This window comes from Mirounga angustirostris, unplaced genomic scaffold (assembly GCF_029215605.1).
Source record: "Mirounga angustirostris isolate CCGP_5_RB_7025 unplaced genomic scaffold, mMirAng1.0.hap1 SCAF_5, whole genome shotgun sequence".
Taxonomy (NCBI): Eukaryota; Metazoa; Chordata; class Mammalia; order Carnivora; family Phocidae; genus Mirounga; species Mirounga angustirostris.
Window position 1 is genome coordinate 158,165,267 of NW_026991713.1, and position 26,833 is coordinate 158,192,099.

Genomic DNA, 26,833 nt, shown 5'->3' on the forward strand with positions numbered 1-26,833 from the left:
AGAAACACACAGAAACTACCAGGAAATTCATGTGCCAGTTTTAATACACAGGACTTTTAACATAAAACTGATTGATCCCAACTGCTGTCAGGAGAGGGGAGAGCAGGGGCTATTCTTTTTCCTATTAAGCAGTGGCATGGCATTATCTCCAAGTTACATCATTACATTAAAAACAAACAAACAAAAAACTCCAGTTCATTTGAATATGCCCAGAATATCTCCAAGGACAGATGAGAACTAGTAACACTGTCTGCTAGAAGATTAATCACGTGGAAGACTTTCCACCTTTTAATTTGGAAAAAACATTTAAGCATAAAAATGTTTTTTCAGCCTAGAAACTTTAGAAAATGTAGATAAAATTTAAAGAAAACCCATTCGCAGGACGCCTGGGCAGCGCAGTCAGTGTCCAACTCTTGGTTTGGCTCAGGTCACAATCTCAGGTTGTGAGACTGAGCCCTACATCAGGCTCAACACTCAGCGTGGAGTCTGCTTAAGCCTCTCCCCCTCTACCCCTCACCCACCATGTGCTCTTTCTAAAATAAGTATTTTAAAAATTCATTTGCAATTCTAGAACCCAAAATTACCAGTTATTATATATGCACACATATACCTAGATTGCTTGGTTTTAAAACCAGGGTCATGACAAATATAAAAGCATTTTTTTTTTTTTCCATTTAACAATAGTTCAAGGGCAGTTTTCCCCAATAGACTGCCATAGTATCTTATGGTAGATAGCTAATCTACTACAAATCCAGTCTTCCCTTCTTCCTTGGCCAAAACCCAATTTCATGCAGTGTGGCTCTGTATGCAAATATGACAATTTCTCAGCCTTCCTTGCCCAAAGTGGGGCAATGTCACTAAACAGCCAATAAGATGTGAATACAAGTATCACATGAAACTTATGGGAAACCTTAAGAATGTCAGTTTTCCTTTATTCCTTCCTGTGGCTTAGAATGTCAGCATCTCAAGCCATCACCATGTAACATGCTGAGATTATCCTTGGGTGGTGATTTAGGGATGGCTGAAGCCTGGATCCCCGATGACTCTGTGATGCTTTTATCAGCAACGGTTCTGGACTACATCTGGCCTTTTTAACAAGAAAATAAACCTTTGTGTTTAGGCTACTCTATTATTTCCTTATTAAACATGCTGCTTGTCTTTTTTTTTTTTTTTAAATATTAGAGAGAGACAGCATGAGTTGAGGCAGAGGGAGAAGGAGAAACAGACTCCCCGCTGAGCACAGAGACTGACACGGAACTCAACCCCAGGACCCTGGGATCATGACCTGAGCCAAAGGCACACACTTTACTAAGCCACCCAGGCACCCCTGGTCATTTATTTTTATTAGAAATAAACAATGAATAATCTAGAATGTCTTTTTCTACATCTACTGAGATGACCCAATAGTCCAGTTGAGCTATTGATGTGGTTAACTGCATTTCCAGAAAATGCTTTGTACAGTGTATTCTTTCAATGTGCCACTAGCTTTAAAGCTAATATTTTACATGTGCACTCAGAAACAAGAGCAGACCAAGTTATCTGCTTCAGATTTTGATGTCAGGGTTATAAATTTTAGAATGCACAGCTTTGTTACAAAATTAACTGAATGGCTTATAGGCAACACGTTCATTCTTCGTTTCTAAGTGTTCCGTTACAGACGTCATCTTTTGACTAGGCTTAGGGATGTGTTTCAAAATGGCTAGAACTGTTCTGGTGACTAGATTTAGGAGTATAGTTTCTAATTAGTATTAATACTTTTTGTAAAAATACTTTTTCTAATTAGTATTAATAGTAAAAATACTTTTTCTAATTAGTATTAATACTTTCTATCTTTACGTTTACTGTGTCTCAATATTAGAGACTCACCAAAATTTTAAATAGTTTTTTTATTTTAGGAGATAAACTTTATAGTTATGGGCAAGTCACCTCTGTTCATGTGCTGGAAGGAAACCAGGTGGACCAGCTAACATCAAACAGTAAATGAAATAAGTCTTAGCTAATTAAGTGCCATGCAGTATCGTAGTCACTTTACATATATTAACTTTTAATTCTCAAAAAAATTCTGTTATCCACTTCACAGAGGAGGAATCTAAAGAAGATAAATTACTTACCCAAGGTCACATGGCTTCTTAGAGGCAGTAGTGAAGCTAAAGAGCTGAATTACAACTAAGGGCTGACTTAATTATTTCAAACTGGGGATTCAGAAGACTGCAAATGTTAAAATCCTACGTATCTGGGGCCTGTAACAGTGCAGTATGTTTTTACAATTTTAACTTTTAAAATCAAAGTGTTACCTCTAGTAGTGGGATGAGGTATTCAAGAATAAAAGTCAGAAGGAAGAGAATGTTTACTGTTTAAGATGCAAGCTTTTTCAGAATGAATGTGGTGTAATTGGGAATGCGCTGGGCAAGGGGAAAAAAGGCCTGGATTTTTTCATTCCAGCTGACATTAAATGTCATGAGAACTCTGGACCTTAAGGGCCTCAACTATATAATGAAAGGCTTGGCTCATCTCACCTGAGGACATTTCCTCTGTCCTACCTGGCTTCACCTCTTCCCAGATGGTAAATGCCAGGCCATATCTTTATTTAAAAATAAAAACAAAAATGAAAAACTCCTCCCCCCAAACCAGGGCTACCATTCCAGGACACTCTCCTACTGTTTTCTTCAAAAGAAAAAACAAAACAAAACACCTAGTTGATAGAATTTTATATTTTGGGGCTGGGACAGCATCTTCTACATTGGATATGAAGAATTTGATTTGTGAACACTGTAGTAATCAAGCACTACTTGTATTTTAGAATATCACCTTTGCTTTCTACCCTGAATGCTTGGTCTCTCAATTTACAGTCGTTTTGAACTCACAACCCTGAGATAAAGACCTGAGCTGAGAACAAGATGATGCTGAGCCACCCAGGTGCCCCTACACCATTTTTAATATGTAATGTTCGTGTTCTTTGCTTTATTTGGTCCGTGTTCTTTTGGTCATTAAGTCATTTACTCTGTTTTCAACATTTCCCATCTCCATAGCCCATTTATGCTCACAGTGGCTCACAGATAAAGCAGGGTTCTAGCCTAGTCTTAAATTCATTGAAGAGATAAGGGGAGAGGAGTTACCTCCTGATGTCATGAAAACACATGGCATTATCAAAACATGAAAGAAAGGACTTTCTTGTGGCTGTGGCAAAGTGCTCGTTCCTGGCAGGTGGCAGAATGGTAGGAAGCACAGGAAGTTCGAAGAGGGCAATGAATACTTAAGCATTCAACTTGATTGCATCAACTTTTAGGACATTAGGAAGCCATTCAGGATTTCTCAGCAAGAGGTCAAGTGGCCAGATCTGTTAGATAATTCTGGTGGTGGCAAGTATAATAGTTCAGGGAACTGAGAGGCAGATAACTGGCCAGATCTGTTAGATAATTCTGGTGGTGGCAAGTATAATAGTTCAGGGAACTGAGAGGCAGATAACTGCACCACCCCATCTCCCCCCCGAAGAGCCAAACCAGGGCAGTGACCATGTGAATGCAGGAGAGGGCAAGATGTCATATTCAGAAATAGACTAGACGAGACAAAAACAACTGAGTGGCTCTAGAAGGAACAGGAATCAAGGATCCATGGAAGTTCATACAGATGTTTTCAAATAAAAGAAAATATAAGGGGAAGAGGGGAGGAGGAGGAGGCTGGGTTCCATTCTAAGCTTTTGGAGCCCAAGACAATAGTGAAACCTACAAATAGCCACTGATGAATATGGATGTCAGCAGGGAGGTAGAAGCTTGAGCTAGAGGTCTAGGACCCACCTAGTGGTTAGCTGCCCAGATGTACTTAGAAGAGTCCTAAGGACTAAACCCTGGGCAACGCCACATTTAAGAGAGCAAGAGAAACACAGAGTCACAGAAGTAAGTCAAGAGACAGGGGTGAGCAGGGGCTTGGAAGAGGAATTCAGGATAGGGGACGAATCCCGACCATCAGTGCCAGGTCCCCACCCAGTACACCACTAGAAGAGAAGAGCCACGAGGGCAGGAACTTTCCACTGTGGTATCTGCAGTGCCTGCAACTGTGCAGGGCTCCCGGGAGCTGCTCCACAACTGCTGTGGAGGGAACGGAAGGATATGGGGCAGGCCTTCAGTAGCCACGGAGCCGGATCATCAGAAGGCGCTGATGACACACACCAGGGCCACTTTCAGGAACGCCTCCCCCCCCACAGACACCCTACCCTGGTGCAACTCCACCAAAGCACCGCTGGGAGTCTGGCTCCCAGAAGACAGAAGGTTGAGACACACACAAGTTCACCACTGAACCAGGGGGTAAAAATCTCGTCTCATTCACCTACCCTGACAGAAGTTCTGCATAGGCAGGCATCATCATTACGACAGGTTCCTCTTAAAGACTTTATGAGATTAGCTAGAGCCCATAAAAGCTATATAGAATATTTGAACATGCAAGAAATTTTAGATTAAAATGAATCATATGGGAATTACGCCAAATGAAGAAGTCACCCATCCCTTATCGATTTTACGAGTTTTCACATTTGCTTAAAAATTAGCATAGCTAGATCATCTTTTACAGCTCCCATCCCCACCAATTAGTGTTGGTGGGGTTCTAACTATACGCAGAAGTTCAAAGATTAACCTGGAAAGTACCAGATTTTGTGATAAAGAGCCCCAAACAGAGTCTTGCGGTTCCTGAGGTAGTCTTGCCCCAACAGGTGAGCGGCTCGGATTTCAAAGTCCTTCATCAGGCCCTATCAGCAAGGCTCAGTTCATGTGCCCCACTGACCAGCAAAGCAGGACAGAAGACACCTAGCACACGGCAGGTGCTAAGAACAGGTGATGAACCGGCATTTTCCCTTCACACCATACATGTAACAAAAATCCACCTCTCTCTTCCAGCTTTGTTTGGACCCGCAGGGCCTATCCCTTCACTGAAGCCGCTCTTCAGGTTCCACAGCAAGAAGTCTTCCTATTTCCTCAACAGGCAACAGGGCCCTGGAGGCTTAGCGCCTCTAAATGCAACAGGCTCTGCATCTCCTACTTACTCAAGACTCCACAAAGCGTATTTGCTACACGGGTATTTATTCAAGGACTTTCTATATTCAGTCACCACTGAAATCACTGCTAAGCTCTTTTCATACCTATTTGTGTCACAGTTCTTCATGTTGGACAGTGAAGTTGACAGGCAAGGGTGAGCCTGTTAGTTATGACTGACAATGACTGGCATGGCGTCACCACTGAAGAGCTCGGAGAGTAGACGCTCGTGGAGGAGGAGGATGAGAATAGAGAGGAGGGTCCTGAGGAAGGGCCCAGACAGGCTGCCCCACCCACAGAACCCGAGGCCTGCATGAGGCCTGGGATCTGCTTTCCCCTCTGCCCTGGAAGGTCCTCTCTGGGTGATTCTAAGGCACGGTGGTGAAGGACGTGATTGGCCCACCCAGTGTGGTCCTCTGGTCTAGTGGCAGCCCCTCGCCTGGCAAACAGTGCAACAAGCATTCCATTTAGAAGATCTTCTCAAACACATGCAAGCAGCATTCTCTAATGGAAATGGAGACAAGGTCTTTCTTGGAAGAGAGTGCCCCAGAAGATACTCTCTGCCCCAAGACCAACCAGGTCCCTTTTAAGGTCCCTGAGAACAGCAGCCTGGGAGCAGCCAAGACTTTCAAAGGCTGACAAGGCACAGAGTGGATGAATGAAAAGATAACAATACATGGAAAAAACATAACAACACAACTTTGGCTTATAAAACCTCCAACCTGAGGCGGGGACATCCGTGTCCACCAACATGCAGAAACAGATGATTGTAGCAGATGGTTGTCAGAAATGCTTTAGCATTTCCCACACTGTCCACATTCCAAGCCCTGCTCTACCCTCCCCCACAACCCCCCACAACACACACACACACACACACACACAGTATCTGCAGAATGAGTCAGAGGTTGGGATCCAGAGCCTGACATCAGGATAGAACTCTTGGCACTCCGCACTAAATCACCATGATTAGTCCTATCTAGACAGCAAAATTCACACTGGCCTAAGCTCGAATGGCAGGGTCTGTCTTGTGAAAAGTTAGGCTGCACCCAAGACCGCCAGATCTGGAAAGTCTTTCACTTCTCCTACTTCGCTGAAAGGCTGTCCACCCTGGTTGAATGTCAGCTTATACCGTAACCGGATGGGCTCCTGGGCAAAGACAGAAGACATTAAATTAGTGGGGAGACACACAGACCAGCCCAGTGTACAAGCTTTTACCCACCCAGCAGTCACCAAGGAACAGTGTATCATGTTAATTCCATGCCAGTAAGGCCTTGAAACAACTATGACAGGAACACCTGGCCAGGACCCTCTGGGATGACAAACTCAAGCCATATGTCCTGGGAGAACTCCCACAGCTTTGCAGTCCTGAGGTGGACCACAACTCAGAGACTGGCTAAGGAGGACAGGCACACCCTTTCAGAAGACTCATGGTACGAGGGGGAGTTCGTGTCACATTCTCAGTTCCCAGCTATGGCAACCCAGTCAGAGATCTTCTTCCAATGAGCCCTGAAGAAAAGACTCAGCAAGGAAAATCTCACCACCACTCCCAACCAGAGACTGTAGAGCAAGACCCAAATAAAGCTCTTTCAAACTCCCTACAGTCCAGGGGCCCCCCATCCCCCTGTTATTAAAGTTACCAGAACATACTTTGTGTGGATTGTCAAGCAACAGCATCTGAGAGATCACAGCTGGAGGTGTCAATGGACTGAACGCCGGGAGCTTGGAGCTGGATGCCGGCTGCAGCTTCACTCTCATGGACTGGGGGGGGGATAAATCCAGTATCTAACTTGTTCCTAATAAAGTACAGCTTCAAAGAGGGAGTTCAGGTAAGCAGGAAAACTTGACCTCCACCCACCAAATAATTAAAGGGTCCAAAAGTCCTTCCCTTCCATAAACAGAAGTTGTGTGGTCAATGGTTGGCTTCTGAGAGGCAGCATGAAGAGCTAGGGCATACCTTGGGCTGAGTTCTAATTCTGCTTCTTACTAGCTCTGGGATCTTGGGCAAAATACTTAACCTTTCTGAGCCCTGGACTAGAAGTTTATAAAATAGAGATTAACGATAACACATGTCCCACAAGACTACCATGAGGATGAGAGAATGTGTATGTTTACTTTTGCCCACCTTGAATCTTTCCTTCCAGGACATCCTTTCCCTGTTCATTGTGATGCTGGTATGGCTGTGAATCAGTGGGGGCCCTACTTCCCTTGAAGAGGAATGGACATAATACCTACATTGGCCAGAGTACCTCATTATCCCTGAACACAAGGTACTGGTCCCAGATATCCAAGTAATGCCAACAGGGCCAATCCTAGCCCTTTCGAGGGTAATCAATATATATGCCTCATGCCAGGTGGAAGTTTCCTTCCGAGATAAAAAGGGTTCAGGAGGGTATGGGCTATGTAACTCTGGACCTGCTGGTAGCCATTTACATGCTGTGTGGAGTCTGTTGGAGAACAGGCTCCAAAGAAGAAAGCAGTCAAGAGGTGGAAAGAGGGGACGCCTGGGTGGCTCAGTCAGTTAAGCGTCTGCCTTCAGCTCAGTTCATGATCCCAGGGTCCTGGGATCGAGTCCCGCATCGGGCTCCCTGCTCCGCGGGGAGCCTGCTTCTCCCTCTGCCTCTGCCTCTCTCTCTCATGAATAAATAAAAAAAATCTTTAAAAAAAAAGAGGTGGAAAGAGATTCTTAAGGAATCATTTTAAGAACTTATCTAGATCCAGCCACATCTGAAGTCAGATATTCAGAAATCCCCATTAAATAAGCCAATAAAACTCCCATTTGATTTTAAATTCCTTTGAAGAATGTGTCTCTTGTACCTAACTAAAAGATCATGTCCTAGTAAAGGGTCTGGCGCTCAAAAATGCTAGCTTTACTGAAAAATTCAAAGGAGCGGGCCAGCAGATGACTCACCTTGGGCACAGCCACTTGAAACATGATGTCCCAGACAGGCTGGGTGGCAGTGCTCATCATGGTCAACAGCAACACCTGCACCTCCGGATGGCCAGGGGCCCCCGTCTGAGAAAAGTGGAGCAGAATTCGGAATCCATTCCGGTCATACACAATAAGAGGCGGCAGGCTGCCTGGTAGAGAAGGACCCAACCAAAAGGGTTAACATGACCACAAGGCCGCCAACAGCCATGCCTGAAAGAGATGTGCGTGTTATCATCCGCCGCTGCTGCCTCTACCATCAGCACAGCTCCTGGACTGACCTCCTCAGACCCAACCTTCTGGTGCCACCATAATCCAGCCCTCACTACTCCTAGCTGGACTCCGAGGGCCCCTCAAACTGACTGCTCCCCACCATCCAACCATCCGAAGCACATTACCAGTTTGTTTTTTTAAAAGACTTTATTTGAGATAGAGCAAGCGAGCAAGAGAGAGAGAGCATGAGCGGGGGGAACGGGGAGTGGCGGAGTGCAGCAGAGGGAGAGGGAGAAGCAGACTCTCCACTGAGCAGAGAGCCCGATGCAGGGCTCAATCCCAGGACTCTGGGATCATGAGCTGAGATGAAGGCAGATGCTCTCAACCAACTAAGCCACCCAGGCACCCCAGCATATTAGCAGTTTTTTTGTTTTGTTTTGTTTTGTTTTTTTTAAAAGGTACTTTTTTTGAGGGAGACAGGATTAGGACTAAAATACTATGAACACTATAGAAAATACAGGATATCATAATGAAATAAAAGACACCATTAATCCTACCCAGAAAAAAGCATTGCTAACATTTGGGCCTATTTCCTTCTGGTCTCTTTTATATGACTACATGCACACACACCTCTTGCATTTAATTTTACAGAATAAAGACACAGATCTCTTCAAGTCAATAGGTTTACTGACCTTCCAATGGAAATCCTAAAAGGATTATTTTAATTCAGCTAAGAAATGATTCTAAGGCAAAGGGGGGGTGGAGGGGTATGAGACTATCCACTTAAGAAGAGGGAGGAAAGGCTATTTGTGTCAAGAAATACTCCTAAGTACATAACCAAGTGGAGAGGTAGGAAACAAAGCATGCTGAATAGATCTAGTAGGAGAATTCAACGTGTTAGAACATCTATGTCAAAATCAGTGGCTGATTCAATAAGCGGCAGACAACTATCTAATCTGGGAAAAAATGTTTAATGATGATCCTTAGTTCATGCCAAACATCACTTAACAATGAGACTGTCAAAGATTTAAAAGTATGATTAGATTAAAAGTCCTCTTGAGGGATGGTGGTGAGTTTATGGGGAAAGAGGCAACCTTTCTGAAGGGATCCTGGTCATGCAGATCAAAATTTTAAATGTCTACACCCGGCATTTCTAAGAATATATCCTGATGAAATAATCAGGAAAGTTTAAAAACACAAGTGTCCAGAGATGTTCACCGTAGCAGTTTTTAACAGCAAACAACTAGAAACAAATTATCCTTCAGAAAGGAATTAAATGAAGGCACCTGGGTGGCTCAGTCAGTTAAGTGACTTGATTTCAACTCAGGTTATAATCTTGGGGTCGTGAGATCGAGCCTGGCATTGGCCTCTATGCTGAGTGTGGAACTTGCTTAAGAGTCTCTTTCCTTCTCCCTGTGCCCCTCCCCACTCAAGTGCACGCCCCCCTCCCCCCCCAAATTTTTAATTAAAAAAGTAAAAAAAATAAAGAAAGGAACTGAATAAATGAATGACGTACCATGATTATATGATGTATGGAGACATTTAAAAAGTAAAAGTTTTGAAGAACAATTCACAGCATGAAAAAATGCTATAGCTTTTAATAACAAAGCAGGCTGTAAAACATTCTAAATATACTGTATCTAAGCACCCTGGGTGTCTCCTGCTCACATGCCAGTGTGCCAACTGTATACGGTCACCTTCCTTCCTTCCTTCGTAAGGAGGGAACCTCTGCTCTCCTCCTCTAATGAGGACCCCCAGCCAAAGAGGGCCACCAGCCAAGTTCTTCCTTTCCATCTAATCTCACCTCTTCGGAGTTATTTCTGCCACACTGGACATTTCCTTCTTGAATTCCAAATGAGTGAGCATCATGTCCAAAAACAGACTCAAGCTCCCTAATTAAAGTCTGCCTGCCAATATCCTTCACTTTTAGTGTCAACCCCAAGACAGAAACTTTATGAAAAATAGTAGGTGAAAGACTGTGAAGCCACCTCCTTACCCTCTGCCTCCAGGCAAAATCTCTACCACTCAGCTTCCCCAATTTAAGAGCCACCCCCTACCAATCCAGAGCAGATAAAAGTTGGGTATTTAAGAGCAGGGGGGTGGCGGGGGAGGTAAAACTGTACTTACTGGGCTTAACAGACTCCAAAGGGACAAATACTTGAGCCAGAGGTGTATTCTGGGAGGATGGGGAAGAAGCCAATGGCCCAGCTTCCCAGGACCAACCTGGAGAGGACTTAGTGCCGGGGGGCACTTCCTTAGGGATGCTCTTCTGTGGAACATAATTTCTGCAAAGAAATGAAAAAAATATCAAGACTAGCAAAAATTATAGACAATTCCAGGAAATCTGATTAGGCTTTCTGAAGAATGAGATACAGAAGGGGGAGAAAAATACATATGTGTGCATGTATTTTAGAGGAATAGGACTTTAGATGGGTAATTTCACCTGCGCCTGTTTTCTCAACCATAAGATGGAAATCATCTAACATCTACCTCATAGGGTTGTCATTAGAATTAAATGAGAAAATGTACGAAAAGCATTGAAGACTGTGCACACATAAGGACCCAATAAACCAGAAGCTATTATTAAGGCAATCAGAGTTGTAGTTGTCAGACAGCCTCTGACAACGAGTTGCTCAGTCAGGTTACGTTTCCCCGTACGTGGTCACCAGAGTAACAGGAGTTAGGAAGATAACACCAATTACACGGACCACTTCATTCATGATTTTGTCCATTTGGAATGTAAACTGAAAACATGTTTTAAGTAGGCTCCACAGCCAGCGAAGAGCCCAACTCGGGGCTTGAACTCACAACCCTGAGATGAAGACCTGAGCTGAGATCAAGAGTCAGATGCTTAACCGGCTGAGCCACCCAGGCACTCCAAAAACATTTTCAGTACCAACTGAAAACTATAGTGCAGAGTAACCCACCCAAATCAGGAAGATTACCAGCCCCTCGCTGTGCTGAGTGGTTAGGAGTAAATGGAAAGACTCCCTCTGGGTGCAAACAAGAATGACATCCCAGCACATCTTCATGTCCACCAGGACCTTGTGTCTCTACCACAGACACGGACACACTCAGGGTGTCTACGGGAAGGCAGACCGCGCCAACCTTCCCAGAGGCAAAGCAGCAGGATCTACATACACGTTTAGACTCACGCCTTAGAGCACTTCCACTTTTAGGAATCCATACTATAAAAACGCTCCGAATGCCTCTGAACTGAAAGCTACGTAAATACCCACAAGAGGACAATGACTAAATATGAGAATTATATGCATATGGATTATTACAACTATCAGAATGAGACAAATTTATCTAAACCCATATGGACATGTATCAAAGATGCTATATGAAAAAAACCACACTGGACAACAGTCTGTAATTATGGCCCATGTGTGTAAAAAATAAACAACATAATGCATTACTACATACAGAGAGAAAAGCAAGGAAGGAACATTGGGCATTATCTTTAGGGAGTGTAATTGGGCCTTTCTATATTATCTATTTCTCTAGTGATCAAATTTTGCTTAACTTCCTTGTAATCAGGGAAAAAAAAAAAAAAAGCCTATGAACACCACATCATCATCATCATCTACTGCTGCTACTCCTTAAACCAATCCCTTTGCAGAGGTCCTAACCAAAGCATGTCTTTTCGTCTGACTTGGGATAGGGAGTCAAAGGAGAAGAGGGGAGGTACATATGGAACCCTTGGTAGGAAGGAAGCAGCCCCTCCAGGGAGAGGTCTCTGGCTGTCTCCACGTGTGCCCCATGTTCCCGCACACCAACACGGCTCCTCGGCCTGGCCCCCACGCAAGGAGCAGGAAGCATGCACAGGAGCCCCTCTTCTACTTTCCTTGCCCACAAGACTCACAGAGGCCCTGGACACGGCTGTGGGGAGAGGAGATCCAGCAAGTTCCTTTCTGCAGAAGGGCTCTGAACACCACCACCTGGCTGCATGCTGGCGGGGGGATTCCTCTTTTCCTTACAGCAATTCTGACTGGCAACCTGTCAAACCAGGAATGGCTAAAATAAGGCCAGGGTATGAATGATCAGGAGCCATGGTGACACCAGGACACAGGCTTACTGCATTTCCTGGGGCAGGAGGAGAAAAAGGGCAAGAGAGCACAGGACTCCTGATATGACCTTCAGTAAGCGGGGGCCTGGATACCACTGAAGAGAGTAGGGATACAAGGAGAGGGAAAAATGTGTCTCTCTGGGGGTTCAAGCCAGACAACATAAGTAAGGAAGAGGCTTTGGACCTCCAAGTCCACAGTCGCCACCAGGCTATGCTGTAGCCCCTTCCCCCACGCCCAGGCAGTGCTGCCCTTATGAACGTAGGTTTGAGGGACCTCCCTTCCACCCCCTAGGAAGAGCTTCCTTACCTTGTGGGTAACCGGAGCATCACTGAGGCCTGTAAGGAAGAAACAGAAAGATGTGCACCAGTAACTCTACCTGACAGGAGCTGGAGATTGTTATCATGTTCACCCTTTCTAGAACATTTAGAAAGCCTAGGCAAAGCAAATTACCCAAAATCATTCAACTCATCCATGACAAATCTGAGACTAAATGCAAAGAGGACCTCTCCAAACTTTCCAGGATAGTAGTGCCCCCTTATCCATTAGGGGATATGTTCTAAGATCCCTGGTGGATGCCTGAAAGGGCGGATGTAGCAATCCCTCCATATACTATGTTTTTTTCCCCCCACACATACATAACTACAATTACGTTTACTTTGTAAGTTAGACACAGTAATGGATAATAACAACAATATACTGTAGTAAGAATTATGTGAATGTGGTCTCTCGCTCTCAAAATATATTATACTGTACTCACCCTTTGTCTTCTTGTGATGGGAGATGATAAAATGCCTACGTGATGAGATGAAGTGAGGTGAATGACGTAGGCATGGGACGTAGCCCTAGGCTACTACTGACCTTCTGACCATATGTCAGAAGGAGGATCATCTGCTTCTGGATCGTGAGTCACTGAAATTGCGGACGAGGTGGGGGACTACTGTATACCCAGCTCCCTCTGAAAACAGGCATATTCTCCCCAAGCGGAACCAGCTTACTTGCTCTTCCTGGGAGTCAGGGCCATTCTGCGCCTGCTCCCCCTAAACACCCACCCTCACCTAAGGCTGCCAGGTCCTGGTGAAGCAAAGACGGTGCCACAGTCCCAGCCTGCTCAGATTCATTGTCCACCTCCAAGTCAATCAGAGGACAGCTCTTCATGCAACCTGCTGGTTTCTGAAAGACTAGAGAACAGTCAGGAACATAGGTGAGGATGCGAGCAAAGTCTCCACTTAATGCCCATTAGCTTCCCACAGGCCTCCTCTCAATCAGAAGACATCACCTCGCCCCCTCAATGCACCCCCGCTGAATGGCTTGATGTATAGCCCGAGCTGGTATCTGGAATAGGAGGCAACCAGGGGACTGCCTTCCTACCCCAGCAATCACTGTCCTCTGCTAGGGGTCCATTCAACCTGGCCAGCAACAGGGCGGACGTCTCCTGCTCACAGGCCTTTTGACAACAACTCCTCACAATCACTGGAGCGCTTGATAAAAACACAAACCCCCAGGCCAAGCTCTAAGCAGTCTTGATTCAGAAGGTCCGAGCTGAGGACCTAAGAATCTGCAGTTCAGTCAGTGTGCCAGATGATTCTGACGCAGCTAGCCTGCTAGGCACCACCAAAACAGATCACTTTTTTGGTTTCTAGCTCCTCAAAGTAAGCATTCATGAGAAGAGGAATCAAAACCTGGGCGCAATATAGCCATCTGCTCCCGTGGATAGCCAGAGCTAGGGTCCAGCCTGCCAGTCAGTTCGTGATGGCACACGTGGCAGAGGCTGGCTACATAAAACCATCCCCCAAAGGGAAGGGAAAAAAGGCCAAGGCCTCTCATTTCCACACCACAACCCAGAATATTCTGAGGATCCATTTCTTCTCCGGGATTTGCAGGATGCCCAGGCAGAACATAAGGAGAGGCTTCTTTGCACATACCTCTGGAGACAGGTAGGTCTCCCACTGAGCTGGTCACTGTATTCCCAAAGATGACTCGGCCCTCCATCACCTGTTTGTACAGCAGAACTCCCTGGGTGAGGAGGTCATTTGCCTGAAGAATCTCCGCTGAAGGAGGGAAAAATGAGAACCCCCCGGTTCAGCTACCAACAATCTCAGTGTTTTTTAAGCCATTCCAGAAAGCAGGGGTCACGCAGCACTACCAGGTTCAGTATACCCATGCCTCCTGCCCCCAGATCATGTGATCAGGCCCCTAGCAGACCTAGTTATTCAGGCCCTAATCCCCAGCACTTCTAGCTCTCAAGATGCAGGAGGAACCAAATTTCTTCACCACCGTTGCCAGTACCTTCCAACACAATGGCCCCTTCAACTAAGGAACTAAAACTTTAATATTAATTAACTTAAAATAAAAACAGTTTTGTCAATGTGGATGTGAATATTAAGAGTTTTCCAGGGCAGGGGGAGGCGCCTGGGTGGCTCAGTTGGTTAAGCAGCTGCCTTCAACTCAGGTCATGATCCTAGAGTCCTGGGATCGAGGCCCCCATCAGGCTCCCTGCTCAGTGGGGACCTGCTTCTCTCTCTCCCTCTGCCAGCTTCTCCCTCTGCTTGTGCTCTCTCAAATAAATAAAATCTTAAAAAAAAAAAAGAAAAAAAAAGGTTTTTTGGTACTTTATTCACTTATTGGAAAGCTTTTTAAGTATGTAGGGAACAAACTGGTACATGAATGTATGTTTTCACCTGTAAATTTCACAAAATCTAAATATAGATCAAGTATTCCTGATGAAATCTTGCCATCCAAATTGAAATGTCGTATATAAGTATAAAATATGCACTGGATTCCAAAAACTTCACAAGCATTTGTGAATTGGCCCCTGCCAATTTTCTTAACACATAAGCTGCAACATGGGGTTGAATTCACCTGGCAAAATGTTTTAGTTAGCATGGATGAGTTGCTTAAAAATTTAAATTTGATTGTTTTTGAGCTGATTGCAATCAGAGAAAATGATGGGTTCAGACCATAATCACGAAGAGATAATCAGAAACCAAAGGCTTCTTGAACACCACCCATGAAGTGTTCTTGCTCCCCACATCCCTGCTCCAACTGATCCTGAATCTGATCAAGCCCCTGATCCAATTTGTAAGAAATATCAGGAATTTATAAGAAGTATCAGATATGGAAAAACATTAAATATCATGGGGCACGCCATCAGAACACTGAGGCCTAGAGAAACTCTGTAGGTCAAAGGACATGTTTTTCATCTAATAAGAAGGAGAAAAAGAACCAAGGGGCTATCCATTAAAAAAGACTTACAAAATACCAATTGCAAAGTATGCCTTTTCTGAGTCTGATTCAGAACTTAAAAAAAAAGGGGGGGTGCGCTGAGGTGGGAGGGTTAGCAAGAGATGTTTAGAGAGAGAAGTGCCCGGGGAAATCTGAACACTGACTATTTGATTACCTCGGAATGTTTGCAATTTGCTTCAAAAAGAATAAGCGATGGGGGAGCGAGAGCAGCACACATGCAACAAGAGGAAAAAAGATGGGCCACGAGCTGGTAGCTGTTACCAACAGGTGAACGGGACATAGGATTTATCCCACTATTTCCGTGCACATGTCCTGAAATTGTCCATAACAGAAAGTGTAAGATATTTTTATCTCTGTGCACAGATATTAAAATTCTCCGCTGTCCCTACCATTATTCCTGCCCTTCCTCCTCAGCCTGCCTCAGGTTGGCGACCCAGCCCGATGGCACTTAGGTTGGTGAAACCTTCGAGATGCCGCAGTTCCTCAGACTTCTGTGGAAGTTAGTCTTCCTTCCAGCATCTCCCTAGCGCCTAACCTTCACGGCACATTTCCACCCCTCTCTAGGCTTTCAGACCAGCTGATGATCGCCTGCTCAAGCCTAGATCGTCCCGGAAATCAGTTCTAAGGCCACGCCCTTCCAAAGCCCAATCGCCACAAAAGCCATGCTGTCTGGTCTCTGGCACCACCGTGTCCCAGCAGGAAGGGGCACGTGCGTTCTGCCCTCCAGTGTCCCGGCTGAGCCAAGAGAAGAGCGGCCTTACCGAGCGCATCGTCGTCGTCCGTGGTATCACTCGCCAGCCGGAACAGGGTGGGCCGCAGCTTCTCGCAGCGCTCATACACCACCTGAGGAAACAGAGCTGGTTCGCAGCAGGGCCCCAGGTGCCTCCAATAGGCACACAGTGGCGGTCTGCTGCTTCTGGAGTCTCCTGAGTCTGTCCCATATGTATGGCTGCAGGTTGAAGTGACATGGCCGTCACGGTGTCAGAAACAGTTTGGGCTGTAGTTACCGGAATTTTTAAAATAGTTAAAAAGGTAACAGATGGCCTAAGAATCCACCTTCTGAGCATGTACAGCATTACCTCTTCTCCAAGCTCCTTTCCTTGCTCTCTAGAAGAGCTTTATTTTTTTAAGATTCTTTAAAATTTTTGACAGTGCGTGAGAGAGCATGAGCTGGGGGGGGGGGTAGAGGGGGGAGGGGGTGCAGTGGCAGAAGGAGAAGCAGACTCACCGCTGAGCAGGGAGCCCGATGCAGGACTCAATCCCAGGACCCCGAGATCATCATCTGAGCCAAAGGCAGATGCTTAACTGACTGAGCCACCCAGGCGCCCCTGTAAGAGCTTTAATAATGGGGTAACCCCACATGGAAACCTGAAGCGACTACCCTGCTTTAAAACTAATCCAAACTCCCCATCCAACTGTTGGAAGACAGGCATCAGATTTTTCCGACAACACTCCCTGATTCCCACTGCATGTTCTCCCAGGACTAAACCTCAGTCCGCACCAATAACATCTGGGAAATCTCTCTCCCCTCATCCCCGGAGAGTGGCTCTGGACAACTTCACCCTCCACATACTAGGTGCTGAGGACGTAACTTCTGTCCATGTTAGGCTTCCTTCCTTGAGAGGGAGCCCAATTAACACTCCAGTCTTCCCTGATGGTAGCGCTCCCTGCCCCCTTCCCCAGGGCTGGCGAAATGACCTATCTGCTTAGGGGAGTCTGGGAGAGGAAGCAGAAAGGAGCCCCTTCCTGCCACTTTGCTCTTGAGAGCTCCCTGCCTATATGGAAGCCCACACTCGGCTCTGCTCCGACCAGCTCTACGTTTTAGAGAAGGAAGCCCCTTGTGGGGAGAACGGTGGTGTAGCAACACTATCTTAGGTGGTAGGTAAACCTGCCTGATTCGGCTTCAGTATTAGGAAGCCACTTGCCAATATTTATGTGCCACTTTTTCCAAAGTAGGCTCTACCCATTATAAAGATGAAATTTTGTTTCCTGCTATGTCTCTCCTGTCTCCTAGCTGGTTATCATCTTGGGTGGGGGAAAGTTGTGCTATTTAGAAGCCCAGCACGCCAACCTTGCCGAGGGGCTTTGGCACAAACTCACCTCAGGGAACTGGCTCTGGAGCATCTGCCTGGCCCAAGCCCACTAATCCTTCTGAGTACTGTCCCCTCTGGCCCCAGAAGGCCGGCATGATCTTCTTTGTAACTCTACCCAATCCTAGCTATAGCTGATTGACCTGGGGTAGATACAGGAGCCTTGCTGGACAAATCTATTTTTCTCTCGGGAATTTGGACTGAGGAAAGCTACTAGTTTGTTTCTGCTAACCCCGTGAAATGGAAGGACAGGGAAACTAAGGAGCTACGTGAAGGCCGTCTTTCCTGTGCCAAGAAGCATAAAAAGCCGGCATGCAGACAGAGAAGACAAATGTAGCTGGCAGAAGGAGGGAGAAGAGCAGAGCTTCAAGGACAAGCGTCCGAGCGGCTGGCTCTGACAGCACTCCAGCCCCACCACCACCTGTCTGCACTGGGCGGCAGTGACACAGCTGGGACAGCGAAGGCACCGGGGACAGAAGAAAACCAATAAATCAAACTCCAAAATCAAAGGAGAAAGTCTGACAAAGGACTGGTATCCAGGATACATAAAGAACCCTTAACAACTCAAAAATGAGAGACAACCCAATTAAAAACTGGGCAAAGGATCTGAACGGACATTTCTTCAGATAAGAAGACACACAAGTGGCCAAGAGACACAGGAAAGAAAGCTCAGCTGAAGTCACCAGGGAAATACATTTCCAAACCACAGTGAGATACCATTTTATACCCACTAGGATAGCTAGTATCAAAAAGACAGCCAGTAACAAGTGTTGGCAGGATATGGAGAACTGGAACCCTCCTATATCGCTGGTGGGATTGTAAAATGCCACAATGATTTGGCAAACAGCTTGGCAGTGCTCAGAAAGTTAAATGAAGCCACCAGATGATCCAGCAATTCCAGTTCTAGGTATCTATACTCAAGAAAATCGAAAGCTTATGTTTCACACACAAGAAAACTTGTATACGGCATTCCTAATAGCCAAAGTGGAAACCCAAATGCCCAACTGATGAACGGACAAAACGTGAGGCAGCTGTACAATGGAAGGTTACTCAGCCAGAAAAAGGAATAAAGTTTTGATACACACTACAAGATGGAGAAATCTTCCAAACATTAAGTGAGAGCAGCCAGACTCAAGACCACATGTTATAGGATTCAATTTACACAAAATGTCCAAAGAGGCAAATCTGCAGATGTAGAACATGGATGAGTGGTTGCCAGGAGCCGGTGGAATAGGTGTTGGCAGAGAGTGCCTGCTAATGGGCACAGGACTTCTTTTAGGGCTGATTAAATTCTTCCAGTTAGGGTTGATGGCTGCTTTTAGGATATGTAAATTCTCACTAAAGGTGTTAAAAAAAAAAAAAAAAAAAAAAAGACCCCGAGATGTGTAGCTGTGCGGGGGGAATTAGAATTCTCGTGTAATGTTGTTAGATACATAAAATGACACAACCACTTTAAGAAACTGGCCAACTATTTTTCAAAGTTAACTATACACTTAGCATGTGACCCAGCAATCCCACACCCAGGTGTATACCCAAGGAAAATGCATGTTCACACAAAATCCTATATATAACTATACACAATTGTTTATAGCAGCTTAATTCATAATCACCCAAAGCTGGAAACAACCCAATATCTATCAAAAGATGGACATACAGGGCGCCTGGGTGGCTCAGTTGGTTAAGCAACTGCCTTCGGCTCAGGTCATGATCCTGGAGTCCCTGGATCGAGTCCCGCATCGGGCTCCCTGCTCGGCAATGAGTCTGTTTCTCCCTCTGACCCTCCTCCCTCTCATGTGCGCTTTCTCATTCTCTCTCTCTCTCAAATAAATAAATAACATCTTTAAAAAAAAAAAAAAAATGGACATACATGTTGTAATACACACAACAGAATACACTCAATAAAAAGCTATTGATACACCTGCCATGAATGGATCTCAATTATGCCAAGAGGAAGAAGCCAGAAAGAAAAACAGAGAAAGAAGGAAAGAAAACTGTATTGCTCCCTGCATACAAAAAAGTCTAGAAAGTATAAACTAATCAGAACAGACAGCAAGGCAGCGTTTGTTTGGGGGATGGGGAGACAGGAAAGGAGGGGAGGGATAACCTAGGAGCATGAGGAAATTCTGGAGGGTGAAGGACATGTTTACTATCTTGATCATGATGATGGCTTCCTGGACACACACATGTCAAAACACATCAAATATGCTTAAAATATGTGCAATTTCTAATGTGTCAATTACACTCAATTCCACTTGAATTTATTTTTTAAAACCAGTACCTGCAAAGCCTCCTGGTCTGGTGGGGCCTGCCCCGGCCTGCGGTACATGCTCAGCATTTCCTGCAGCACCTTCACATGGCTCCGTACCTCCTCCACGGCACTGACTCTCTTGGACACCTTCTCAGATTTCTCTTGTTCCTTTTAGAAGAGAGAGGATGGAGGTGAGGGAGCAGAAGCCCTAGATAATGCCTGAGCGAGGAATGGGAAGGAGGCACTGCACTGGCGAGCTCAGGAAAGTCACTAGAACACTGAGTGGGCAGGAATGTTCACTCAGTGGCGAAGAAAACACTCTGAGCCCAGAATTCCTGCAAAAGGCAATGCAGTCCAGGGACCAGGGGATCTACTGCTTCATACCACCAGCTTTAATCCCTCTGAAAACCAGATTCCCAAACTGGACTCTATCACTGGGACAGAAACTAGGGTCTATGAAATGCTTTGGGCTCTTGCATAGAAATTCTTGGGAAGTACACAGCATGATTTCCTCTTCCGGTCACCATCCTGCTGCCCTTCAGGGAGCCCGCAACTGTGCCCCCATTCCGGGCCCAGAGGCCATCCCTTTCCTCGGCCAACTGTGCACCGACGCCCTCCAGCACATACACGTGTGTATCAAACGCTGGTTCTGCAGAGCCCAGTGGAAAAATGCCCACCTCCTTGACCAAGTTCTTGATCAGCCTGTTTGCAGCCTGAAGATCCTCCGGGTGGTTGCTCTTCAGAAGCCTCGTCAGAAGCTGCAGAGTGAACAAGAAGAGCAGGTGGCTTCCTCCCCCCTCCGTGTCAAATGGCCCACAGCAGCAGCAGGAGAATACGGATAACAGCTCCTCACTTTCCATGCGTTCTCCTACCAAGTCTCACAGTGAGGCCATGGAGGTATTAGGACTCTCCCCACAGACCACTGGTTTTCAACGGGGTAGGAAGGTGGAGGAGATAGCCCCCAGGAGACATCTGGCAAAGCCTGGAGACCTTTCTGATTGTCACAACTGAGGTGCTACCAGCATCTAGCAGGTAGAGGCCACGACACTATAAACTCCCTACAGTCAACAGGACAGCCCCCAACAAAATCATCTGGCCCAAAATGTCACTGCTGAGGCTGTCCTGGGCCAGACACCCTCCGATGTGACACACCTTGGTGATCTAGCAGAACGCCGTGCCCATGGGAGTCACTCAGTCTTCACTGATGGCAGTAGAGATGGCTATACTGAAGCCCAGAGCGTCTCAGTAGCTTGCCCCCGGTGACACAGGACTCTTTCTCCAAAGGCCATGCCCTTCCTCCTCTTCCCACCCACTGTAAGGCACCAGGAGAGGAGCCAGAGAGAAAGGCAGCCCAGAATCCAGCATAGTCCGGCTCGTTCTGACACCACGGCCACTGAACCTCTAGGCCCAAGGGAAGGGTGCAGCTGAGGGGTGCAGTTAGAGGCAGAGGGTCCCCAAGCCAGACTCCTACACTGCCTGCAGCTTTCCTGGTACTCATTTCCTAGACCCTGTGAGTGACCAAGAATAGTAATGTCCAAAAGCACAGCCACCACCAGTGCTCAAGGGCCCTCTCCCCCATTCAGAGGCACTCTACAGTTATCCCTAGGTCTTTGTCCCTCTCCTTCCTGATGTCTGAGGAGCAACAATTATGGGAGACAGTAGCAGAAAGAATACAGGTAGGATCAGGCTTACTGGCACTAAAAAAAAAAAAATTTTTGAGCCAAAATACAACCAATTCTTTCCACCATCTTCCCCTAATACCACACATACACTGGATATGACTGAGCATCCACCTCACCCACTGGGGTTATCTTTTTGTACCTTCTTTCCCTCAGGAACGCTTGTACAGTAAGGTGGAGGGGACAAAGAACATAGCATTTACTATTTGGCTCATCCATGAAGAAAACATCCAGACCTTATGCTACTTAACTCTAAGAGCCTGCTCCAGAGAGAACTCACTAACCCACCTCCCCACATTCCCCCCAACTTTGCTTCAGGGATCAGAGAACACCCCAGGGGATATTTCAGGAGAGTCCCTAGAAGAAGGGGTCAGATCAGATTCTAGATCGGCCACCAAGGTCAGGAAGGGGCTCTTTACCTTGGACTTTTCTTCATCGGCATCGAAGATAGAGCTCTTGGGCCAGGGAGAAGGTGGAGGCAAAATTTTATCCATTGGTAGTTTAGGGTCTTGCTTTACGATTCCTAAAACACAATTCGTGGAATTAAGATACGGCTAAGGGCAGCCACTGACTTTAGCAGGATGCAGCATCAAGTCCAGAGACTCCCAGTTCCTGATGTCCCACTGGGAAAACACTATCAATGACCTTAAAGGGATAGACCGAGGGTACGACCAAGGCTCTGCAACCTCCCTCAGGAGACTCCAAGGAACCAGCACAAAGACAGGGACATCAGAATCAACCGAGATCAGCACCAGATCTTAGGGCTTGTGGGCCATGGGTCTCATGCTATAAAAACATTGATTGTTACATACAGGTACGTAACCTCCCAGGGCCCAGAAGTTACTGTAGGATCCACGACCCTCCCAACAACAGTGAGTACATGTGGCGGGGAAAAATAGTCCATCCTGAATCCAGGTTCCTTCTTCTACAGAGTTCTTCGGACTCCCAGCTTCCACACAGGACGCAGAAAGGCATGAACTGCATGACTCCAACCCCGACTACACGACACTGGACAACCTACAAATCCACCACTTTTCCTGAATCCATCAGAGTGTGGAGATCACAGGGCAAAAATCTAAGGAAAGGCAGGGCCTCTGAGGAAAAACAGAAGGCAACACCAAGGCGGATAATTCAGATAAACTTGTTTCTAAATTGTTTACAGGCTTGGACACCTGGGTGGCTCAGTTGGTTAAGTGACTGCCTTCGGCTCAGGTCATGATCCTGGAGTCCCGGGATCAAGTCCCATATCGGGCTCCTTGCTCAGCAGGGGGTCTGCTTCTCCCTCTGACCCTCCCCCCTCTCATGTGCTCTCTCTCTCTCTCTCTCATTCTCTCTCTCAGATAAATAAAATCTTTAAAAAAATAAAATAAAATAAAATAAATTGTTTACAGGCCGGTGTGAGCTAGCTAGAGAACACAGAACCTCCGAGGCCCACACCGCAAGAGGAACAGGCTCTTCACAGGGCCTCACCAGGCACTCATGGAAAGACACAGGAAAGGCCTGCTGTCGCACTTCCGTCCTTCTCTCTCCCTCCAGAACAAACACCTTCAACTGCTGGGAAAGACATCAAACCCTGCAGTCCTCAGAGCAGTGGCAGAAACCAACTACAGCTTCAGAACAGAAAAGAAAGCCTTATGCCCCTGGGGAGGGGCAGGATCACAAACAGGTGCTACCAAGACCCGGGGACACAATGCCCACCTAAAACCGAGGCTTAGAACAGAGAACAACGACCCCTGCCTCCACCAGGCTAACTGGCATTGGGTAACAAGTTTTAACAGTCGACTATCAGAAAAGTATCCAGAATAAGACCCTCTCCGAGGTGCAGAGGGAAAATGGAAGACCTAATGCTGAAATGGAGTGGATACTGAGAAACACTCTAGCAAATCAGCTCCCACACTCAATACAACCCGACACCAGAAGAATTTAAAATCTGCTACAGTGAATGAGGATAACTATAGCAACAGCAGTCCCAAGCCCAGCTCAACTCCTGCTATAAGAAGGAAAGGTCTGCCCATTTCCAGTGATCAGAAATTATTTGTCTCAGGGGCACCTGGGTAGCTCAGTCGGTTAAGCGTCTGCCTTCAGCTCAGGTCATGATCCCAGGGTCCTGGCATCGAGCCCCACATCGGGCTCCCTGCTAGGCTGGGAGCCTCCTTCTTCCTCTCCCTCTGCTCAGTAGGGAGTCTGCTTCTCCCTCTCCCCCTCCCACCTGCTCATGCGCTCTCTCAAACAAGTGAATAAAGTTTAAAAAAAAAAATCGGGGTGCCTGGGTGGCTCAGTTGGTTAAGCATCTGCCTTCGGCTCAGGTCATGATCCCAGGGTCCTGGCATCGAGCCCCACATTGGGCTCCCTGCTAGACTGGGAGCCTGCTTCTCCCTCTCCCTCTGCCTGCCGCTCTGCCTACTTGTGCTATCTCTCTGTCAAATAAATAAATCTTTTAAAAAATAAATAAAAAAATAAAATCTTTAAAAAATTCACTTGTCTCAGACTCTACTGTCCTACACAAGATGTCCAGCTTTCACTGAAAAAACCACAAAGCACACAAAAAAACAACGACTGCGAAGAGGAAATGCAATGTAAGCCATGGAGCCCGACCTTGTTTCTTCAGCATCTGGTAAGCATCTCGGATCTTGATATCCTCTGGAAACCAGACAGTCCAACTAAAGAGTATTTCGATGACTCTTCCTTTAACTTTTTCTGTGGTCCAGGACCCTAGGTACTAAAAATAAAAAGGGAAGAATTACAAAGCTGGAAAGGACTTAGCCAGCACATGCTACCATGGACAAGATAGCCACTGAGGTCCAGGGAAGCGAGCTGCCCAAGGCTGGTGGAGACGGGCGGCACTAAAGGCCAAACCGCTGGCCCCCAGCCCCAGGGTGCCTTCTTGGTTTCCAGGAGTCAACCTCCACAACTGCTCAAGTGAAGCCCACCATATATTGGGCTAGGTTAGAGCCACAAGGGACACTCCTTTTTTGAATGAGGCAAGATTATGAAAATTTATTTGGTCTTTGTCTCTAGTTCCTGGCAGTTTCAAAAACCCTTGGAATTTCCTGAGTTGTAAGAATAGCTTTTGTTGGGGCGCGTGGGTGGCTCAGTTGGTTAAGCGACTGCCTTCGGCTCAGGTCATGATCCCAGGGTCCTGGGATCGAGCCCCACGTCGGGCTCCTTGCTCACGGGGGAGCCTGCTTCTCCCTCTCCCTCTGCTTGCTACTCCGCCTGCTTGTGCTCTCTCTCTCTCTCCGTCAAAGTAATAAATAAAATCTTTAAAAAAATAGCTTTTGTTATTCACCATGAGCCCCCTTGGACCACACGTGAGTTTATGTTCACCATTCATGGTGGGTGCTTAGTTTCAAGGGAGAGACTGACCACTTCAGAAAAACCCACCATGTGATGACAGGGTTGGAACTTTCAGCCCAACTCCCAGGAAGGCCGGGGGCTGGAGACAGAGTTCAATCCTAGCTAATGATTTAATCAAAATGCCTACATAACTTCCGATAAAAACTCGCAAACAAGGAGCCTTGGAGAGTTAGAACACATGGATGTCCTGGGAGGGTGGTGTGGAAGCTCTGGTCCCCACCCACCCCCAAGACCTTGGTCTATGGATCTCTTCCACTTACATCCTTTATAACAAAAGGACAATAGTGAATATTGTGCTTTCCTATCTTTTGTGAGTCTTTCTAGTGAATTACGAAACCTGGTGGAGGGAGTCACGGGAACCCCTGAATTTGTAGTTGGTCAGAGAGCAGGAAGTAGCCTGGGGACATCTAAGACCCCTGGCTGGTATCTGATGTAGGCAGGTCTAGGTAGGACTGAGCCCTTCATGTGTAGGGTCTATAATAACTCCGGGTAATTAGTGGCAGAACTGAAATGAATTAAACTGTACTACCCACAGATGATATCAGAGAATTGCTGAGAAGGAGCAAAGAAGGGCTCCATCTAGTTAGGTACCCAAGAACGGTGTTGCTAAGACAAGGGCCAGGAGAAAAGGTGCAGAGAGCAAGCAAGAAGGGACATAAAGCCACACTTGGAATCTCTTGCCATCGCCACCAAAAAACCTGTCCTCGAGCTTGAGTTCCTCACCCCTCTAGGCCAACCATCCCAAGGCCATCTTTAAAGGGAGAATGTGAAAATGCTGACAACCAAAGGCAGGGCTCAGCTGATGAACATGACCAGCATCCCAGACCTTGGAGAGTGTTGGGAAAGGCCATCGAGAAAGATGTGACCGCCAGCTGACCTGTGTGCTGGACTTGGGCAAACTAAGGTTTCTCACCTCCTCTGCTGTCCTGGGAATGTGGACAGAGCCATGAGACAGTGATGTGGTGTGGAGAACACCGACACAGTACCACTCACTAAACTCCCTTAAGGCCTTTATGTAAACCCTGAAGATGCGGCAGGGCTGGAGATCTACTTGCCTTGCTGCCACCCACCCAGGACAAGCGTCCTATCTAAGTTCCATTTCCGATCACACCCAGGAAGCTCCCGAGAAGGTTACGATCCAGCAAAGAGGAAAGCTTTCGCGTGCAGGACATCCCCTCTCAGCTCTGTTGTGAAGCAGGACCGGCCAACATGCTCTGTTGTGAGTGGACCAAGAAGGGGCACGGGGTTTGAAGGCTGGGGCAGGGACAGTACAGCGAGCAAGTGTAGTACAGCCAAGCCCAGGCTGCTCACCTTCGGGGACAACACTTTGATCAGCTCATTCAGGAAGCGGAATTTGGCCACCTCATTGTGGAACTTCTCCCCACAGTGGTTCACGCACATCTCCAGCACCTGCACGGACACAGGAGCCCCATGAGAAAAGGAAAAGCATTGGCTTCAGGGCTCATCTCATAGCTGATGAGCATCTGCTGGAACTATGGCTAGTGTTTCCTCAAGACGACAAAGACACTATAGTCTGAGGAAGGGTGACATTTTCAGATTAAGAAAAAATTGCTACCTGCCTGATCTTGCTGTAACTGCCAGGTTTATGCCCAGGAGAAAGCTTAGTGGGGTGTACCGAGGCCACCCCACCTTTTAAGGAGACCATGTGCGCAGGACACACTGGCTAGAGAATCCTGTCCTCCTCAGAGGCAGAGACCTCATCTGTAGCACACAAGGACTGTTAAGCCACAGGCCACCTGCTGACACTCAAACGGCAAGACAGGCCCACACATATCTTCTTTGGTTCGTGCTATTGTTTAACATTTCAAATTAGTCACAAACATCAATAAACTCAGAGAATGGATATAAAACTCTGGGTCTCTGACTCCTGGAAAACAAAGTTCCAGCAACACTAGGTCCCAACCGCACGCCTGGAGGAGCCAGCCAGTCCTGTGCCACAGCTGCCCTCTGCACACCGGCCTC

General features: G+C 46.6%; 1 protein-coding gene across 2 annotated transcripts in view; it reads right to left on the bottom strand.

Annotated features, from left to right (window-relative positions):
• Positions 1–352: 352 nt before the first annotated feature.
• GGA2 (golgi associated, gamma adaptin ear containing, ARF binding protein 2) overlaps positions 353–26,833 on the bottom strand; it is a 35,371-nt gene continuing 8,890 nt past the window's right edge. For both annotated transcript variants that reach the window (XM_045875152.3, XM_064592807.1), the window contains 14 exons: positions 26,162–26,260; positions 24,089–24,212; positions 21,913–22,016; positions 20,492–20,572; positions 19,845–19,982; positions 16,238–16,319; positions 14,156–14,281; positions 13,289–13,411; positions 12,540–12,568; positions 12,029–12,162; positions 10,288–10,445; positions 7,930–8,099; positions 6,669–6,779; positions 353–6,167 (listed from right to left, as the gene is read on the bottom strand). In XM_045875152.3, the coding sequence (XP_045731108.1) occupies positions 6,057–6,167; positions 6,669–6,779; positions 7,930–8,099; positions 10,288–10,445; positions 12,029–12,162; positions 12,540–12,568; positions 13,289–13,411; positions 14,156–14,281; positions 16,238–16,319; positions 19,845–19,982; positions 20,492–20,572; positions 21,913–22,016; positions 24,089–24,212; positions 26,162–26,260 (1,590 nt within the window). In that variant the 3' untranslated portion in view covers positions 353–6,056. The remainder of the gene's footprint in view (positions 6,168–6,668; positions 6,780–7,929; positions 8,100–10,287; positions 10,446–12,028; positions 12,163–12,539; positions 12,569–13,288; positions 13,412–14,155; positions 14,282–16,237; positions 16,320–19,844; positions 19,983–20,491; positions 20,573–21,912; positions 22,017–24,088; positions 24,213–26,161; positions 26,261–26,833) is intronic.